Source organism: Podarcis filfolensis (genome assembly GCF_964270895.1).
Source record: "Podarcis filfolensis genome assembly, chromosome: 3".
NCBI lineage: Eukaryota > Metazoa > Chordata > Lepidosauria > Squamata > Lacertidae > Podarcis > Podarcis filfolensis.
In genome coordinates this window covers 77,004,184-77,025,348 of record NC_139606.1, presented here as the reverse complement: position 1 = coordinate 77,025,348, position 21,165 = coordinate 77,004,184, and the positions used below count along the sequence as shown (strand labels likewise).

The 21,165-nt window shown below is 42.3% G+C and overlaps 1 protein-coding gene across 6 annotated transcripts in view; it reads left to right on the top strand.

The window, feature by feature from the left end:
• The first annotated feature begins 7,220 nt into the window (after positions 1–7,220).
• Positions 7,221–21,165, top strand: part of LYST (lysosomal trafficking regulator) — an 80,117-nt gene continuing 66,172 nt past the window's right edge. For 4 of the 6 annotated variants that reach the window (XM_083605957.1, XM_083605955.1, XM_083605953.1 and 1 more), the window contains exons 1-5: positions 7,221–7,442; positions 16,500–16,583; positions 16,844–17,042; positions 17,623–17,713; positions 18,813–20,898. In XM_083605957.1, the coding sequence (XP_083462083.1) occupies positions 16,851–17,042; positions 17,623–17,713; positions 18,813–20,898 (2,369 nt within the window). In that variant the 5' untranslated portion in view covers positions 7,221–7,442; positions 16,500–16,583; positions 16,844–16,850. The remainder of the gene's footprint in view (positions 7,443–16,499; positions 16,584–16,843; positions 17,043–17,622; positions 17,714–18,812; positions 20,899–21,165) is intronic. The other 2 variants (XM_083605956.1, XM_083605954.1) reach the window with 1 other exon arrangement.

Sequence of the window (21,165 nt, the reverse complement as noted above, 5' to 3'; positions counted from 1 at the left end):
CTGATGGAGTCAGCCTTTATACTGTAGCTGCCAACTCAGTACTTGCAGCAAATACTAAATATGCTCTCTCTCTCTCTTCTCTCTCTCTCTCTCTCTCTCTCTCTCTCTCTCTCTCTCTCTCTGTGAGTGTGTGTGTGAGTGAGTGAAATGACCAGCAGATAATTTTTTTCAACTTCCATTTCAGCTAGAATTTGATAAATCTGTCGTATTCCTATCAAAATTTGCTCCTAAAATTCCAGGGCCCAGCTTATTCAGTGAAATAATGAAGACTGGTTTTGCCTTGCATGGCATCATGCAATATTCCTAGGCATCTTTATTTATTGTATCTGGCTCCCTTTTTTGGGGGAAAATTCTCCTCCATCCTTCTATTGGCAGTGCTATGAATTGCTCTGCATGTTAACCTATCCTGTGAAACTGAAAAGAAGCCAGATGTTATTGACAAAGAACTCTGATCTCAGTTGCCAGAAAGAAAGGCAGAAAATTTGCCGCAGTATATGTCACTGATGCAGCACTGATGTTAAATGGTCTGTATCAAATACTGTGTAGGACAAACTGATGGAGAAGGCTAAATTTCAGGTTTCTGTGACAGGAACTCAGAAGTCTTCTAACTGGCAGTCAAATACGTCATTCTATATGACGCCTGAAACATAGGCAGGTATGGTAGTACAGCGTCAAATACTCACAGACAGGCAGTTATTTCTGAGGTGAAGCATGAAGGAGGTGCCATTGGCTAGAGAGTGTGCACATTGCTATTATCTCTTCATGAGTTTTGCCAGTTTATTATTGCAGCAGTTCCCAAGCTTTCAAAACCTGTTTAACTAGAGATAGCAATGAGGCTTGTGAAGTGACAGCAGGAAATTATGCCCCAATAGTGCCACTTTCAGCTCTCTTAAAAACAATGGAGGAGGACCCAGCTTCAGGCCCCAGCACTTCAGCTAGAGCTGTGGAAGACCCTTGAAAAGCTGTCAGTCAACATGGGTAAGCTAAGCCAATACTGAGCTAGGCTAACTCAGTGTAAGGCAGCTTCCTGGATTCCTAATTATTTCTCTTCAGACATGGAGGTTTTAGTTATTTAAAATTTGAATTGGTGTACGTAAAGCAAAATGGTTCCCTGACAAAATGACTTACAGTCTAATTTGACATTACAAGAGGTGCATGATGTAATGTAATGACATTCAACATTTCCCTGCCACCTGTAAGCAGCAGATAATGAATCTGGGCAAGTAAGTGTTGTATGCATTGACATCACACCTTTCTTTTACTGGGGTAGAGATATAGGTCAGTGGCTAGAAGCAGCACACCCTAGGTCAGGGGTCAGCAACCCGCGGCTCCAGAGCTGCATGTGGCTCTTTTACACCTTTGCCGCGGCTCCAGGGCGGATACTAGCGAGGGGAGGAGGCGCATTGTGTGCCCTGACACTCCCCACTGTTTTAAATGTCGCAATGGTTTTGTGGCTCCCAGGTTTTTTTTCTTCGGTCCAAGTGGCTCTTTTTGTCTTAAAGGTTGCAGACCCCTGCCCTAGGTTCTAGTTAGGCTCTAACAGATATACTGTATTTTTTGCTCCATAAGACTCACTTTTTCCTCCTAAAAAGTAAGGGGAAATGTGTGTGCGTCTTATGGAGCGAATGCAGGCTGCGCAGCTATCCCAGAAGCCAGAACAGTAAGAGGGATTGTTGCTTTCGCTGCAGTGATTCCTCTTGTTGTTCTGGCTTCTGAGATTCAGAATATTTTTTTTCTTGTTTTCCTCCTCCAAAAACTAGGTGCGTCTTATGGTCTGGTGCATCTTATAGAGCGAAAAATACGGTAACAGGAATACAACAAAAAGTACAGAGTTCAGGCACATTAAGAGATGCTTCCTATTAGCTGCATTAAAACAAAAAAATATCCTCTTTTTCCTCAAGCTATGCACCTTTACAAGATAATTCAATCATTATTAAATCAGTAGAACAGCAGAGAAACAAACCTTGCAAAAACCAGCCTTAAGGGAAACGTAAGACTGCTTGGATATTGAGACTAGACAGAGAAATAGCATTGTTCTTTTTCATGACAGTAAAGCTGGCAATCCTCCAGTACAGCTGATTTTGTTATAGGTTCAAGAGAGATAAGAAAATCCTTCTTTAGACTACAAGCACTGCCACAAGATGTGGGTCATTCTAGATTATTCTGGAAAAGGATTGGACAGGTGTATTTATCAAGGGGTACGAATGATGGTGATAACTAGAAGGTTTGGGTTCAGGACATTTGAACGATTGCCTTCAGATAACAGTGGAACTGGTGCAGGTATCAAGAAATCAGGTGTTTTTAATTCATGTGCTAGAGGTGGCAGAGGGATGGGGGACAGCAGATAGATGGTACTTTGCCAGGGCCCCCTCAAACCTTGCAGCAACACTGTTTCTGTGATGGAAAAATGGTCAGGTAAAAAATCGCCCTTGGTCATTCTCTAGTGTTCTCCAGCCCTCTTCCAATTATATAAACTTCGTTGAAAGAGAAGACACTATCTAAACAAAAACTATCCTTAAGAGCTATCTATCTGAATCTTGTCTGAAACTCCTGAGTCACAAAAGTCTACAATTCCAGAGGTAACATTTGTGTAATATGCAGGGAGTTATTCCCACTAAAAAGTAAACAAGATTGCTTATCATGCACTATCACAGATAATCACAAGATTACGAGTAAACTTGCTCAGTCATGCAAGCAGAGCAGGTAAATGGTCTGCTATTGCAAAGGAAGAAAATGTACGTTCTTGAGAAAGATTGAAGAAGACAAGGCTACGCTTAAAAAACCCCCAACAGAAATGAGTGATCTGACTGACATAGGACTGACTGACATAAATTTAAAAAATAAAACACAAAATAGTATAATTTCCACAGATTTACTTGAATTAATAATGCAGGTGGTGATGGTTGTTACTCCTCCTCCCCCTCTCTCCTCAGAACATGACCTTTTATGCAGTTTCAGAAATAAAGAGCAAGTTCCTTACCCCACAGCAGCTTAAATTCTAAAACTGGCAATGGGGAAGTCTACAGAGGGAGACATAGGTAGCAAATGCAAATAAGGCCGCTATCCTATACAGTGCTACCTCAGGTTACATAAGCTTCAGGTTACAGACTCCGCTAACCCATAAATATTACCTCGGGTTAAGAACTTTGCTTCAGGATGAGAACAGAAATCATGCTCCGGCAGTGCAGCAGCAGCAGGAGGCCCCATTAGCTAAAGTGGTGCTTCAGGTTAAGAACAATTTCAGGTTAAGAACAGACCTCCAGAACGAATTAAGTTCTTAACCCGAGGTACCACTGTACACATGGACCTACTTAGTTGGGAATAAGCTCAATGGAGCCTAGAACTGTGCTCCATATTGATTGAAATACTTTGTTTAGAGTCAATCTATTATACTGGAAATCTGGCTTAAACACAGTGCAAGAAATACACATTTCAGACAGTCTGGACTATGCGGACAATATTTTTTCTATTTATGTGTGGATGCAACTGTGGTTCAGTTAGGCCAGAAGCCCAGAGTCCCACTCCACTGAATGATCATGGCTCTCACAGTAAAAACCGGTTTTACCACATTTTGAAGTAAGTGAAATCATGCACATTTCCATCTAAAGGGGTGAGTATAAGACTATTAGGCCCCATGTACACTATACATTTGAAGAATTGTAGCTCTGCGAGGGGAGCAGGAGTCTAAGGCAGCACTGCAAACTCCACTTAATGGGAACAAGCCCCACTGAATTCAATATGATTTACTTCTGAGTAAACATGGTTAGGCTTGCACTATAAAATTATGTAGCTGTACCACTAATACATAAATACAACTTTTGATGCAATGACATTAAAGCATTTTAGAAAATAGACAAGTTCTCACTTTTCCTTTGTTAATAGCCTTGCCAATTGTGTTAAATAGATCAATAAACTTACAGAACAATTCTGTGTATGTTTCCTCATAAATAAGTTCCATTGCATTCAGAGGGCCTTACTCCCTACTAAGTGTGCTCAGGTTTGCAGTCCTAGACTGCAGCCTAAAATAAGTGTTTTTATTATTTTATTAACTATTTAGAGAGGATATGCAGTGTGTGGGGTTGGATCTGTATAGCATAGTTAAGAAATGTCCAGGTTCCAGTTGAGCCTGTCAGTAATGTAAGTCAGAATAGAACTTCAGTCCTTTTTCAACAACTGCAAATTTGCAAAATGATGCACATCTTCCTAAAGCTATTTAATTGTTTGTTACCTTATCTGTAGAGATTCTATAGGTGGATACTTTGTTTGCAATCCAGTTCCCATTGAAGTCAGAGTTAAAACTCTATTAATGTTAAAGGGACTAGTTTGCGTCATTTGACCTTCATAAGATCATGTCTATCTGTTTAAAGAGAGCTTTATCTGTATTCTGTGGAGTGACAAAACCTACTCGTTTTTACACACAGTGAAGAAACTGCTAGTACAAATGCTACCCTTTGCAGGACTATATTGATTTCCAAGGCAGTTGGTGACATAAGTTTGCATTTGTGACCCATTTATCATGCACATTTAATAATAAGCAATTTTCATTTCATTTCATCTCACTAATTTAATTATTCATTTAATACATTTTTATTCTGTCTTTCTATGAAAATGATTTCCAATATAGCTTACAAATTAGAAATACTAACTATATCTAGTAAAACAAAGGGAATAAACAGCAATAAATACGCACACAAAAAGCAGTCAGTGGATAAAAACAGAACAATATTCTGGGCAAATAAACCTCTTTTCAGTTGATGCCACAACTCATATAAGAGTAGGCAACAAATGCTGAGACCTGGGAAGAATGTCCCGCAGTTGGGGCAGAACTACCAAGGTCACATCCTTGGTCATCCCTCAGTCCATCTAATCAAAAGGGTGTACTTTCCAGAATTTCTTTTGTCCTGTCACCTGGTTAGATGCTGAGCAAGCTAAGTATAAAATGTCATGGGAATTACCAAAACCTCATTGAAGAAAAGCAAGGTTTGGGGGCTCTGAGAAAAAAAAATGCACAACATGTCTGGTAGATTTACAAACAGGATATAAATGCAAAAATATATAATATAAACAAATAATTTTTTGTGCAACAAGGCAACTTTCTTTTTAGTTCAAAAGTAATTTCTAAACTCTGCTGCATGTATGTAAATGAATGCTTGTGGATAGGCAACATGACAGACAAAGGCAAAAACACGGCCCATTCTAATACGTAGTCACATGATAAAACTCATAAGAGTTGCTACTGAATCCTCCTTGAATTTATATTACAGTAATACAAATTGAGCTCATTAATTTGCCTCTTTTGGGGCAAAAAGTGTATTGTTTACACTACAATAATAAAACATTAACAAATTAATAAGAAAGTGCAATCCTATATAGATCAATTTAGAAGTAAGTTTCATTGTTTTCAGTGGGATTGCATAGGTAAAGGTAAAAAAGGCAAAGGACCCCTGGATGGTTAAGTCCAGTCAAAAGTGACTATGGGGTTGCGGCGCTCATCTCACTTTCAGGCCAAGGGAGCCGGTGTTTGTCCACAAACAGCTTTCCGGGTAATGTGACCAGCATGACTAAACCGCTACTGGCACATGGAGGACCATGACGAGTGCCAGAATGTGTGGAAACACCGTTTACCTTCCCACTGCAGCGGTACCTATTTATCTACTTGCACTGTTATGCTTTCAAACTGCTAGGTTGGCAGAAGCTGGGACTGAGCAACGGGAGCTCACCCCGTCACAGGGATTCGAACCAGCAACCTTCCATGCTATGTTCATCAACAAGATTCACACACACATTATGACACGTTTCCCACTGTTTAGTAGCAGTCGATGTGAGACCCATGTGAGCTTCTCCACATGTCAATGAACCTTACTCCTGGTAGGGTAGCAGAAGTTTTTGTGTGATGCCCCAACTCACATGATGAGTTTACCACATGAGTCAGATAGCTGCTTAAGAGTATAGGAAACTCACAATGGAATATAAATTCTTATGACAAGTGAACTGTACAGACCTGTTCTATACCACACCTGTCACCATGTGAATCTTGGTCATTCCTTACCTTGCTGGTGCCCAATAATAAAGCTCTATGAGATTGTTTATGGGGATGAACAGCTACCGGTTTATTGCTGTCAGGTTTCCCAGGTTTCCTAAAGGGAAGTGCTGACACTCCTGTCTGTACACCATCACCAGTCACTAAGTAAGGCCTCCCAACTAGCTGCCTTCACAATGTGAATGCAGTACACATTAGTGACTCTGGTTAGACCCTGTATAATCAAAACAAGTCCTAAGTTTAGATCCTAAAGCATTCTAGAGGATGCTAGTTCATTTGCAAACAAGAACTGCCAATAAGGAACGGGGGCTTTCAGGCAGGTCCAGGGAAATGCAACTGTAATGAGGCTAGAGATGTAAAAGACGGGAAGTAGCAGAGGAAAGGAGTGGAACGAACGAATGAATATTGAACGGTCACTATTTGTTCACGGTAATCGGTTGTTCTGGTCAAAAACAAGGAAACAACTTCCAGAGAGGTAAAGGGACCCCCTGACCATTAGGTCCAGTCGTGGCTGACTCTGGGATTGCGGCACTCATCTCGCTTTATTGGTCGAGGGAGCCGGCGTACAGCTTCCGGGTCATGTGGCCAACATGACTAAGCCGCTTCTGGTGAACCAGAGCAGCGCACAGAAACGCCGTTTACCTTCCCGCCAGAGCGGTACCTATTTCTCTACTTGCACTTTGACGTGCTTTCGAACTGCTACAGCCGTGTTATTCTGTGCAGCAAGAACAACAAAGAGCCATGTGGTGCCTAACACACTAATAATAATAATAATAATAATAATAATAATAATAATAATAAATGAAACAAGTTCTTCTGAACTAGAGTCCACTTCATTCCACTTCAGGAGGGGAAAGAAAGATATAGACGAGCAGTGCTGAAGTTAAGCGAGAAGGATGCAGGTACATAATGGCTTGTAAGGGGAGGAAGCCAGGCCGGTGCAATTGGGTCAGAAGAAGAAAAGACACCAGGAACGCAGAAATCAAAAGCTGGAGCCCGGAGATTAGCGCTCGGAGCAGCGCGAGATGACAGAACGCAGATTTCCAGCTACTGCTGCATAATAAAAGGGTTTCCCTTCACACAGGTCAAGGTTCGGAGCTGCTGTTCCCATTGGTCCTTGGGTTGCACGTGATTAAAAAAAAAATCCCGGGGACTGGTTTGCGGAGTGAGCCTGCGCGGCTTAATCGGTGGTTTTGGGTTCGCGTTGCTTCTTCTGCAGCAGCGGCGGCTGGAGGGGGCGGGCTCTCGGGTTTCCTTGGCGACTTGAAGTGCCAAGGAAGGGAGGGCTGGAGGCGGCAGGATTGCTCTCTTGCCATGGGCAGCAGTGCTCGGCCGCCGCCGCTGCCAACGGGCTAAGAGCGGGGCTGGCGGAAGGCCGGGCTGGGCGAGGCGGCAAGAACAGGTAAGGCTTGAGAAGGAAGTGCAGGTGCTCCGAAGCAGCTGCGGCGGCTGTGCGGGGCCCAGCGAGGAGGGGAAGGGGAGGGGGAGGCACCCGCGAATGTCGCTGGTGGCACGGGCAGGGGTGGCTGCTCCGCCGCCGCCACGCTTCCTTCTCCTTCCCTGCCCGCTCTCCGATCGCTTTGTTTCAAGGCAGCCCTTTACTCTCTACCCACACCCTTCCCCTTCACCCTCTCCACTGGTGCGCTTACTGCGGGGGGGGGGATGCCAATTCCCCCCAAAACACACACACATGCACCCTTCCTCCATTGCAGGGATACTCCAGTCTGGCTGTTGCAATGGACGGGGGGGCGGGCGGTGCAAGGTTGCCAAATGTTGCTTATCTTAGTCAAGAGCTTCTCCTTTTCCTTCCTTAAAAAAAGTCCTGGCCGCCAGGTATCTGATGGGTTCTCTTCTATTTTAATGCATCTCTTCGGACAATAGGTTTGCTTTGTGGCTGAGGGCATGTTTCGATGTGGCCAGTGGTAACTTTCGTTTTGGGGCTTTTGAATTTTTGCATGGACGACGTACCGCATCGATCGCGTTTGCGTTTACGTAGAAGGAGTTTCTCTCCCGCCCCAAAGCCCCAACGCTCCACTTCTTGATCCTGTGGTCGCTGCTGTCTCTCTGGTACATTACTAGCCTTGAGATACAGGGTCCTTTCTAGGCGGCTGAGACTCTAGGCTGGCATCAACTCCCCCGCGTCTGTCTCTCGGCATCAGGCGGCGGGAGCTGGAGGGACGGCACTGATAGTAATTAGCCTTAGCAGCGCCCGAGTTGCGTGCAGAGGGGAAACAGTGCATGAGTCTCATTAACCAGGCAGCAGAATCCAGCCACCAAGTGTGGGAGAGGACTTCAGGATAGTAAACAAGCTTCACTGGAAGCCTTTTGTCAGAAATGCAGCTGTTTCTTGAGCTTTTATTTTTGGACAACTGCTCAAAAATGTGTGGTTTTTTTATTGTCACTGTCATTTTTCTTAGCCTCCATGCTACATTTTTACTTTGGTCTCCTCAGGCACTTAGGAAGACACACACCCCACCCCAGTTCAGTGTGAACTAGTGGTTCCTACTGGGTAAATTTGCTTTGGCTTTCTGCCACAGACAGGTCAAAGAAAATAGTAGGGATTAGGATCATGGGAGCCTCATACTCAGCTTTGAGGTCTAGTCTTCAGCACTACACGATTGTCTGTCAGTCCAATATGAGCAAGGGCCAGTTGCCTGCAATGAACTGGTGCGGGCTGACACTTGCCTCCTCAGACCCAAGTTTGATTCAGTCTGCTGCAGGTTAAGGTGGTGCTTGCTGCAGGAAACCTATGGGACCTTAATCTTACAAAACTTGTATGCTGAGCTCGGGGGCCAGACTCAATACATTTGAACTACGAGGGTGTCTTTTATTTTTATCATAACTTCGTGAGGTAGGTTAGATTGAAAGGTAGTGACTTGTGTAAGGCTGAGTAGGGATTCTAAGCTATTTTCTTAGGCCGAAGCCCAACATTTTATCTCCTGCATCATGCTGCCTCAGACATTTGAGTTTGTTTTTAACCTGGATTTTGAATAATTAAGGCATATGATCACCTTGATTATATCTGGTGTTGTATAAGAGACACATCCAGTATTTTGAGATTATTTGAACTGCTAAAGCATCACACTGACAAGCCCTGTTGTTTAATTTTCTCCTGTGTTGTGCAGTAATTTACAAGCCATTGACAAGCTGTTTTAAATTGCAGTCTTTTCCATCATACAAATTTAATGTGTTCTTCTGCACCTATTACCTACTGCTGTCTCTTCTAGAAACCACATTCTCATAATGTATTATTTGTTATAGAGGTGTTATGCATATGAAAAAGTATACATGTCCCTACTCACAGGCTATAATAAAGTGTTGAAATCACATTAGCAGCTTTCTGCAGTAAAATTTTTCTTGGATAACTTTAATGGGATTGTTCAAAAGATGAGCTGTAGGTTTAAGACTACTCAAAGTCCTGTAATGATAGTTCTGTTATATTCATAATTTTTACCTTAATGAGTTCTAGCACATGTACCCGGTACCTTTATAGTTCTAGCACATGTAAAAGGTAAAGGGCCCCTGGTTGGTTAAGTCCCATCAAAGGCAACTAGCTTCTCAGTGATGGTGGGTGAGAAAGATGAGAATTCTGCTTTATTGTTAATTGTACTGCAGACAAGCTAAGCTGGAAAAAAAGAGAAGCCTCCTAATGTTTGCATTATAAACTGTTAATGGATTTCCCCTCCTATTAAGCTGAAGTTAGTGTTTCTAGTTTATTCTTCCCATCACAATGTTTTTGCAGAATCTTGGGTAGAGATCTTTGAACAACCAGCTCAAAGGCTACTTTTAAGCTAACCTCAGGAGTTTCCATTACATCCTAGTCTATTTAAATCTTGAAAGATCTTTAAATCTAGATTCTGACTTGGAAGTTAAAGTTGTTGCAGAATGCAGTTTAACAGAAAAGGTCAAAATACACTTTATGTGTATTATGTGTAGAAAGGCAATGCGCAGTACTGTGTAGCATTTTATTTATAGAATCATAGGCTTGGAAGGTACACCAGGGGTCATCTAGTCCAACCCCTTGCAATGCAGAAATCTCAGCTAAAGCATCCATGACAGATGGCCAGCCAACCTCTGCTTAAAAACCTCCAAAGGAGAGTCCACAACCTCCTGAGGGAATCTGTTCCGTTGTTGAACAGCTCTTACTGTCAGAAAGTTTTATTTGAGTCTGTTTTGCCTAGTAGGAATTATGAAATGGAAGTACATTTCATTATATAGCAAACAATTAAATAAAACCCGCTGAAGTAGCCCCACCATACAGTAAATGATAAAAAGAAGATATCTAAATGGGGTGGGGGGGGAGGAATGCTAGTGTTTCAAGTCAAATAACTTTTGCTGTTGGTACTGGAAGTCAGGTATCAAAATAAGTAACTACTGATGTTGAATGTACAAGGGAGAAACACAAATGTGCAACTGAAAGTTGTATATAGTTTGTTTGGTACATGCAAACTCCCAATTTCCTCTTGCAGAAGGTAGGTGAGCTACATAAGGATATGGAAGAAGTAACCTCTCACCTCATCACTTATAGCAAGTACATTGTATGCGCTTTTACCCGAGGTCAAAATGTGTGGCTGGCCAGATGCACTTTGCAGGAGAGAGCAATCCACAATATGGGGACCACCACAGAAAATGCCCTCTCATGCACTGGAACCCCATGAACTTGGCAGCAAGTCTTCTCCTGCAGTTCTCACCTGGCCAGGTTTATATGGGAAGAGGCATTCAGTCACATATTTGGATGTCAACATAAGCAGTAAACCAGGGATGGGGGACCTGTGGTTTCTGGACTACAACTCCCACCATCCCTGACCATTGGCCATCCTGGCAGAGGCTGTGGTGGATGTCCAGCTCCATCTGGAGCGCCACAGGTTTCCCATCCCTGGACTTAACCACAATATAACATGAGGTACAAATTACGCTATGTCCATCTCTCAGGCTAATATAGCAGTTTTGTCATAACTGTATTAGGACATCATTTTCTAATGAAAGGCTACACTGAGATTATTTTTAGGAGTGTGAAAACTAAACTTGAGATTTCCGTGGCGTTGGTATGATGGCTTTGTCTTCTGAAGCTGATGAATGTTCATTCAGAGCTGTTTCTATCTTGTTCAATGTTATTAAATTTTGTTTTAAAAAGCATACTGAGGATTATACAAAATTGAATTCATTTTTTAGCATATAATTATATATATATGCCCAATACAGATCCATAGTATCCAGTGCTAATAAACACGTAATGTGGCAATGAATGAAGGTGCCACCTCTTCAGAACATCTCAGAGCTGCCCTATACTGACTCAGACCATTGGTCCATTTAGCCCAGTATTGCTGCCCTAACTGCAGCAGCTCTCTAGATTCCCCCCCCCCCATTCTTGCTACCTGCAGCTCTTTAACTGAAAATTCCAGGGATTAGAGTGGGACCTCATGCATACAAAGCCTGAGTTCTACATGATAGCTTGCAAGCCTTTTTGGTTAAGCCTGGGTTATCTGTATTCACATATAAAGAGGACTAGTGGCCCAAGCAAAAGGGGCACGTGGGTAGATATTTAGCCTCACCACAGTCTCTTTTACAAAGTCACTCTCCTCTGCCAGTCCAAGCTGGGTTCTGATCTTGGATGTCTTTCCTTCCTGAAGAAAAGTGTCTTGACAAAAAGCTGCAGCAAAGTCTCAACTTCCACTTTCTATATACTTCTCTTATTCTAAGAACCAAACTCCAAATTCCCCTGGGAAAATGTGACTGGGGCAAACCCAATTTAAGATTGTTCCTAGTTGCATGTAGTTAGGACCCACTATAGTTGAGTTGCATTGAATGATTTGGTTTGCTGCTTTTTGTTCCAGTTGTTGAAAGGAACATAGCCAAACCGTTCTCTGTGTACTAGTTTGATACATTTTGGAGGACTTGCTTGCACACTTATTTGGGTTGCAAGAAAAAGTGGCAAATACTATTACAAGTTTTACACTGTTACAAGTTTCTCCTGGTGAGATACAAGAGGTTATAGATGTGATTCAAGTCTCTCATTTCATTGGGGTTATGGGGAACATATTACTGTAGTTACCTTTGATAATCTCAGGGGTGTTATACTTGGTACAGAGGAAGTGACTGTAATTGGGTATATTATGAATTGTCATAGAGTTAAATCCTATATAGGTTTCACATGTCTCGGAGGACTGATATGTTGCATCCTTAAGGGTTCTTTTTTCGGCTGAGACCCAATCTTGTGAAACAGGTTCAAGTAACTAATAATAATCCTAATAAAACAAGTATGTTGTCTGTGTGAGAGCCCTTGAAGCAGGGGAGATGAGGGCTGTAAGAATTGTACAGCCCTGTTAAGGGTTGTTTTAAGCAATAATAGAAGTTGCAATAATTATGCTGGTAGATTTCCTTTTATTGATTTTTAGTACAGGGTAGCCTTTTTCTGTCCAGAATGGGCTAAGAAATGGACTGTAACTGGCTGGTGTCCAGATGAGCTGCCTTAATATCTTCCTGTGCCTTTAATCATGTTTAGATTACTTCAGTGTGACTTATTTAGAAAATGTTCACTGATGCAGAACACATTTGGCTGCATGTACTGTATTGGTCTGAATAGAAGCCTCACTTTTTTTTTCCAAATTTTGACCGTAAAAAGTTAAAGTGCTGTTTAAATTCACGACCTTACAAAAATTGACTTTTATGATATCGCTGCTGAAACAGACATACAGTAAAACGTAATGGGTGTGAGTGCGTGTGGAATTTTAAGGGAGCGGCTTATATTCGGGTATATTCCCCCCCCCCATGGCTTATATTCAGGTGCGGCTTATATTCGGGCCAATACCGTATTGAAGGAGATCTTTGCTTTGAAATCTATTGGTGGCACTCTGCTAATATTCTGATGGAGCCTAAAGTAATGTGTTTGACATATGCTATATAAGCTTAACTGGATAGACATCTAACTGCTTAATAGGCTGTCTGTCTTCAAGTGGCATAATTCCACAAATTCGATCAGAGGTGGGCTGAAAGGTATTTGAAAGGATGCTACTGGGCAAGAAGAGTCATGAAAATGTTATAGTTCTGTTTGATCTAAAACTTCGTTTTATTATATTTTCCCCCTTCAAAGGACTTTGGGGAGGAAGCAATGTTGCTTTATGGGTTCTGCTTTGAAATGTTGGAGTAGATGGAAAAAACTTGCCGAAGGCTGCTGTATTTTTAAACCTGTGTAAAATACAAATAAACACTTTCCTTTTATTATCTTCAGGTATTGGATAGTAGTAGTATAATGCTGGATAGCAGTAGTCATGTATATTTTTTAGTTGTGAGCCACCTCACCTAGTCTGTCTTGTCTCTCTCTTCCACCCTCCCTCCTTCATAGGGCATAACTTAATTTCATGTTGCTCTTGTGGTCTGTTAATGCACAGCTCCATGGGCAGGCCCTCTTTCTCTCTCTCCACAGTCTGGTTCAAATGTTACTTGACTTGAAAAGTTAAAATTATAGACTAAAGTATATTTCAAACCTATGGTTTAAAGTTTAAAATAACCTATGGTTTATGGTTATTTATGCCTCACACTTTCCCCAAGCTATCCTTTACATGGCAATAAACGGCTCCCTGCACTGAAAGGCAAGTGAAAACTGTGAGGAATAGTAGATGCAGTTCAATGAATGAATAAATTTGCAGAAGGTTCCAATTTGGGAAAAACTTTCCCTCAAAAAAGGTTGATCCTTGTATTTTCCCAAGAGGTTGCTGTAAGAAGTAACTGCATGGAAGTCGAGGGGGCCTTCTGCTGCCATGGGCTAATGTGATTTGATTAACTTTGGGTGTGTAAACTGTGTAATGTTGGATATTAGCAGTTTGTTTATATTTCTCACTTGTGAGCCACCAGCCTGGAGATCTTAGAATAGACTTCTTTCCCCTTCAAAAGAATGCTGAGCATAAACCAGCTATTGAAATCCTTGTTGGAGCCAGACTCTGTATCCCATCATATTTTTAAAATGACAGTAAGGCAAGCAGAGCCAGCTGAAGGATCACTCTGTGTTAAATAAATAAAGCATAAACCTTTATAGCTTCCGTTTAAAATACAGTAATGCTTTAGTGTGGAGAAGACAGTGTTTACATTGTCTTAGGATTTCTTGGCAGACCAGAATCGGGGAATATGCACTGCTGGTATTTACTAAGCAACCCACTGCCATATATTCTTATACCCATCCCCAAACTTGTATTTTGGCCTCTGTATGGTGATAGCACTAGGTCTGAGTATAATCAGCCCTATGTGTTGCATTGTTCTCATACTTCTCAGTCAGACTTGGATGCATTAAAGTCATTGTGTGTGGCTTGAAATGTGTTCTTCTGCTGAAGTGAACAGGGAAACGCTTCCCGGCAGATGAACTCACCATATATTTGAGCCCCTTTGAAGATTAGCAGTTGGTCATGCAAGCACTCTTGTCATCCTAGCACTAGAAATCCACTTAAACACCTACGCACACCCACCCACCAGGACTTCTCCTGGTTTGGAAAACTAAGGGGACATGTATTGAAAAGCGTGGGATGAACAAATGACTAATGGGAAGATGTGCAAACATCCTGCAAGCAAATTAGGATGGATGTTCATTTTCTTACAACCACCCTAGAAAGAAATCTGAACTAATGCTCAGTGAAGTCCATATGTAATCTAATCTTGATGTAATCATTGTGCAAAGAAATCAGGGTGAATATTCAGTAACACCCCTGTACTTTGTTTTCCCAGAATGTAGGAAAGAGTTGTTGCAGGGGGGGGGGGGAGAGCCATTCTTCTTCTGTCAGCAAGTATCTGTGAGGTGTGTGCTTGGTTAGAACCACATATTCCATAGTTTAACTTATGAAGATGCAGAAGAAAAAAACATGTTAAATCATGTTAAAATGGTAAATCTGTTCTCCTTTGGGAGTCAAGCAATCATTAATGTTTTATGGTTAGGAAAAAGCATTTCCGGTGGATCGTTGTTTTGCTATGGTGTCTTCCTTTGCTGTTGTTGCAATTATGTATGGCGGTCTAGAGCGCAGCAAATAGGTTTGTTTCTTCCTTCTCGATTGCCTGCCTCTCCCAGATTAGTGGTTATTTGGTAGGAAGAATTGATGTGATTGGCCCCATGCATAGGTTTCCATGCTTCTCATGCCATAACAGTAATTTCTTGGAGCTGGGGAGAAGCAGCTCTCATGTTGTTTTAGTAATACGTACTTCCAAGACTTATTGAGTTCAGCAGGGGACAGTTAAGCATTTGCCTAACTTGCCTATTGTTGATGGATCTGAAAAGTGCTTGGCTTTGGGTGTTATGATGTAGAGCTTCAAACACATTAGCCTGTTTCAGGTAATCATCTAAAGTCCAGATGATTGCAAAAGAACTGTTGCTAACCTCAGGGTTGCATGTTTCATGCCAAACTGTAGCCTATTTTTACTCGAGCTAGTTAAAATAAACCAGTGTATCAAACTTTATTTGTGATAATCTAAATTATGGTTTAGATATATTGGCTCAGCCAGGCCACTAGCTATCAATCTCATGAATTTTCTGGGTATTTTCTGAGTTAAGCTTTCAGCCACATCCATGGGGGGGGGGGGAGGGAGGTGTCCAGGCACAGCCTAATGTTTAAAAAGACATTAAAGGTGTGGGGTGGGGGGATCGAGGGAAGCAGACAGAGAGGCAAAGGCAGAATATAAAGGCTGGAGTGGTTCTGGAATGGATCAACTTCTGCCTGTGTCTTTCTCTGGAAGTGGTGGTAGGGTGATTGGCTCCAGCTATGACAGTAAGTGAGGAGGGACTCCCTCTTCGGCTGGCAGAAGCTCCAGATCCATTCCAGACTTTTCCTTCTGTCCACATCTGTCTCTGTCTCAAGGCTCTGTCTCCATCTGAAGCCTGCTGGCCACCTTTGGTGGAGGGAGATCTGTGGGGATGAGGGGCTTCTCTTGTGATGTGCAAGTGAGGAGAAGGAGTCACCCCAGCCCTGGCCTTCCAGATTTGCAGTTCCATGCCTCTGGTTAGCTTGGCATGGGTCTTTTCTCTGTTGGAAAAGTTACCTGTTTGGACTTCTTGGCCACTCTTGTGATTGTTTTCTTTTTAATCATTTTGCATCTTTACCTCTTCCTTATTTGTTTGTTTTATTTCCCCCTTCTTCCTTCATTGAAATGCACACTCTAATGAAATGTGCTGTGCACGCCTATGACCACAGCCGTAACACTTTGCAAGAGATGGAAGGGGAAGAAATATGACAAGGAGGAATTGCACTGGGAAAGTTAAGAACTCCTCCTCACTGGTCTAAGATCACATTTAACTTTTCTTTCTTTTAATATTGCATTGCTTTCTGATGAACTTTCTGTCTGCTAGCTCTGAACATTCTTGCTATCACTGGGTGCTGCTTGCTTCTGTACACAGATGCAGGTGGTAGAAAGATGGCTGAAGTGGGATTTAGAGCTTAGGCATTTTGTTTTAACTTCTGTATTTTTGCTTTGTTTTGTTTTGCAGGTTTGCAGGAGGAGGGCATACCAATAATTGACCTATTTAACACTTCACAAAATATCATAAATGAGAGAGGAAGTTTAATCTCTGGTGAGTCTTGGATTTTGGGGGCAATCATTACGACAACTGCATATCAATGGCAGATCACATTACTAGAAAATTTCAGAGAACAAGGCAGTGTATCAGTAGCAAATAAATTGTAATTTCTTGGAAATTAAGTATGGAGTCATCCAGTAAAACTGGGTTGATTTAAGTGGCCTCAAAAACTGGTAATTGTGTTGTTTCAGCTCCTGAAAGCTAGTTATTTCTTTAACGTTCTCTCTCTTTCTCTCTCTCTTTTAAATATACAGCTCAGACATGAGCAGTGATAGTAACTCACTGGCACGTGAATTTTTGTCAGATGTCAGCCAACTTTGCAATGCAGTGGACCAAAGGGTGGAGGCCAGGGAGGAGGAAGAGGAAAAAACACACATAGCCGCACTGGGGCAATACCTTATCCAAGGTCGTGGATTCATTTTGCTTACTAAACTTAATTCCATACTTGATCAGGTAATACTTTCTTTTTCATAACAACTGTAATAGATTTGGCTTGAAACCCACCTTGCATTTCAAAGTGGCAAAGTAGCTGTTTTTTAAAAAAATGTCAGACCTTCAGTTACACTGTTGGTTTTGACATGTGTATAGATGAAATGCTAGTTTAACTTTCTAAATGAATTTATTTTACCATGGGCAGTTAAGTTATAAAAACCAGCATTTTAATTGCTTCTTGCCTCATGCCAGGCTGCTCCAAACCAGCAGAAGTGATTTGTTTTTTTCATTGAATAATACTCTTCTAGGAGCGAGGAATTATTTCAGCTTGGAAAGTTTTATTACAAGGATATGCTAAATACCTACATGCCTTTAGATTGGTTTGCGGCCTTTTAAGCCTGACTCTCACTTGGCTGAATTTAAAACTTAAATCATGCTGTTGGTGTGTCACACTACAGAAATAAATGTTGGAGGCTTTGGGAAAGGTATTAAAATGAAAGCAAAGAAGCTTTAAACCAAATGTTTTGAATCTGTGGTGGATAACAGTTTCTATCTTTCCGTAAAGATACAGAATATAAGCAAGCCTTTGTTTCCTAAACAGGAACTGACCTGTCGCGAAGACCTCCTTACTCTCCTCCTCTCACTTCTGCCACTAGTATGGAAAATACCTGTACAAGAAGAAAAGGCATTAGGTACATGTTCTTTACACACATGAAGAAACGCCTCTTCATTATTCAAGATATATACTTGGATATTTGTTCTGAATTTTGGTCGTGTCTTTTAGGGTTGTAGCCAACATGGCGCTACGTGAACATTCTGTGAGTGCAAGGATTTCCTTCCCCTCTCCTCCTCCTGCACACTCCCTAAATAAGTTTTGCAGGTTCTCCCAACCCCCTGGAGCCAGGTTTGTGGAAGGCGCAGTAGGAGGAGAGGGGGTGGGAAATGCCCCATTGTGCAAGCAAAAATCCCTGCACTAACAGGATGCTTAAATGGGAAACTGCCCTGAATTTCCCATATCTCATATGCAAAGTGGTAAAATCTTAGTTATTTATTTTTCTATGCACATAAATAGCATTATTTTTCTGCAGATTATGTATGTATAATTGCAGACTCTTATGAGCGATGTCACAGAGTTGATCAGTTGAAATCAATGGGTTGCATCCAGTGACGCCCATGTAAGAGCAGAACAGAGCAGCGGGACTTCTCCTTCTTCTCCTTCCCTCTGCATTGCCCTGAATCTGTTCTGGAGGGTTTGGATATCCCCTCCAAAGCAGATCTGAATAGGAGTATAGGGTGTTGCATAGGAGAGGAAGGATAATTCTGCTGCACAAGTGGAATTCTGCTTACAATACATTGTAATCAATTAAGTGGACTTAAGTCACTTGGCTAGGATTGGATATCACCCTAAATCTTCCTGTATGCACTTTTTAAAGTGCATGAATAACCTGCACTGCAGCTAGGGCATTGATTCAGGGAGCATCTCTAGCATAGAACATTCAAGGACCTGAAAATATTTGCATGTATACGTATAAAATGTGAGAGTACAATTGTATAATGGTGTATTGGGAGTGAGTTCCGTACATCCTCTCCACTTTGTGTAGGTGCACAAACATAACTGGGACCTGCTTATCTATGTAGGCCTCAGTTCATCTTAAAGATTCTTGGTGTAGTTGCTGAGGCTGTATGAGCCCAAGACTTGCATGTATAACTTTATACTCCTGGATCATGTTTAGACTGGCTCCGAGGCTCCATAGGTGAAATCATCTAACTGTAATTTTTGACTCCCGACAGATTTTAATCTGCCCTTCTGTGTTGATATATGCTTGACCAAAGAGGCAACTCCAGGTTCTCTCAAATCTACTCAGGAAAAAGAAGATCTAGAAGAAAATCCTCATCTGTCTGCCCAGGTGTCTGTAAAATTAAGCTCCCGGAAAAGTAGACGGCAGCGCAAAACTACTCATCGCTATTCTGTGAGGGACGCAAGGAAATCCCAGCTATCCACCTCTGATTCAGAAGGCAATTCAGATGAGAAGACGGCCGTGATTATGAAGCACAGGAGGTCCCAAATCCTGCAGCCTTTTCTAACAAACCCACCTAAGGAACAATACATTACAGGGAAAGGCAGCTTTCTAGAAGCTGGAGAAGTCCAGAGTTGTAATCTCAGTAGGGAGCATCTAGGTGACTCTGAACAGGTTATTCCAGTGAAAAAAATCAGTTCTGAGACTTCAGAGGAGCCAGCTTCACCACCTGTCAGCTGCCAGGACAATTCTCCCTTTGACTTGTGTCATGTCTTACTATCGTTGCTCGAAAAAATATGCAAGTTTGATATTTCTGTGAATCACAAGTCGGCGCTGGCAGCAAATGTGGTGTGCACACTAACGGAACTTTTGTCCAAACTTGGAGACTGCTACAGTGCAAGCAGTACTGCTGAAAATGAAGCCGTTTCCTCAAGCTGGGCAGAGGAATCAGTTGCCCTGGCTCAGAGGATGCTCTTTAGGACGGTCTTGCACCTGATGGCTGTGGATGTCAACAACGCTGAGACCATGCCTGGCAACTTAAGGAAAAATCTAATTGATTTGCTTAGAGCAGCTTTAAAAACTAAATGTTTGCTGGAAAAAACATGCAAGCCTTTTGCTTCTGGGCAAAAGGGAGCTTTACAGAAGGGAATTCATGGCAGCCTCGCCGTCTCAAGATACCGCCACAGAGCCCTTCTTTTGCCGGAGTTTATAGAAGGAGTTCTGCAGATCCTGATCTGCTGCCTTCAGAGTGCCGCCTCCAATCCAATTTATTTCAGTCAAGCAATGGATCTCGCTCATGAGTTCATACAGCATCAGGGATTCAGACTGTTTGAAACCACTGTGCTGCAGATGGAATGGCTGGTGGCGAGGGAAACTGAGATAAAATCAGAAGCATCGGAATACCTCTCAGCCCTCATTAACAGCATCATGAAAATAATCAGCACCATCAAAAAAGTGAAGTCGGAGCAACTTCATCAGTCTGTGTGCACCAGAAAGCGGCACAGGCGATGTGAGTACTCTCACTTCATGCATCACCACAGAGACCTCTCAGGGCTCCCGGTTTCTACTTTTAAAAACCAAGTCTCCAAGAACCCATTTGAAGAAACGCTGGATGGGGAAGTTCATTATCCTGACCGGTGCTGCTGCGTCGCTGTCTGTGCTCACCAGTGTTTGCGGCTGCTGGAACTGGTTTCACTTAACAGCACATGTTTTCAGATCTTGTCCGGTGTCCATAATGTGGGTATATGTTGTTGCATGGACCCCAGGTCTGTAATCACCCCCTTGCTTCATTCTTTCAGATCACAAGTATTGAAAAACTTTCAGCCACATATATTAAGCATCCTTAATAAATTTATATTGGACCAACTGGGAGGAGCGCAGGTCTCTCAAAAACTCACACAGGCCTCCTGCAACATTTGTACCATTGACTGTGATCAGCTTGCTGAACTGGATGATGTCTTGCATGGGAATGCCACTGACGTTTCCCCATCAAGTTCTTCAACTCCCTATAGGTTTCAAGGAATTTTGCCTAGCAGAGGGTCTGAAGACATGTTGTTGAAGTGGGATGCCTTGGAGGCCTACCAAAGCCTTGTTTTTGAAGAGGACGACAAACTGCGCTGCATGCAGATAGCCAGCCATGTTTGCAATTTGATTCAGAAAGGCAACGAAGTCATTCAGTGGAAACTGTACAATTATATATTCAGCCCAGTGCTCCAGAGAGGTGTTGAATTGGCTCATAACTCTCAACAACTAGGCGTTACTACAGCCATCAGCCAGGCAGGCAGCTACCACAAATGGAGTTTGCCTCAGGAAGTGCTTCAAATCTATTTGCAGACTCTGCCTGCGCTGTTTAAATCCAGGTATGTTACCTTTCTTAATTGTTGGGGAATTGGGCTTGATCAGAGACTCATAGACAAGGCAGGGCAGCAGGGAATTTGGGGCAGGAACAGTGGTGGGACTGCTGGATTGGCACTTACCTCCCTACACTTTCTTCCCTGACACCCTCCCTCTCAGTAAGCACAGTAATCATAGAATCATGTTTGCTGACAGGAGGTCCGGTGTGTGGCACTGACCCTCAGTAGCAGCTGCCCCTGGTAGAGGTACACAATCAGATACAACCCACAATA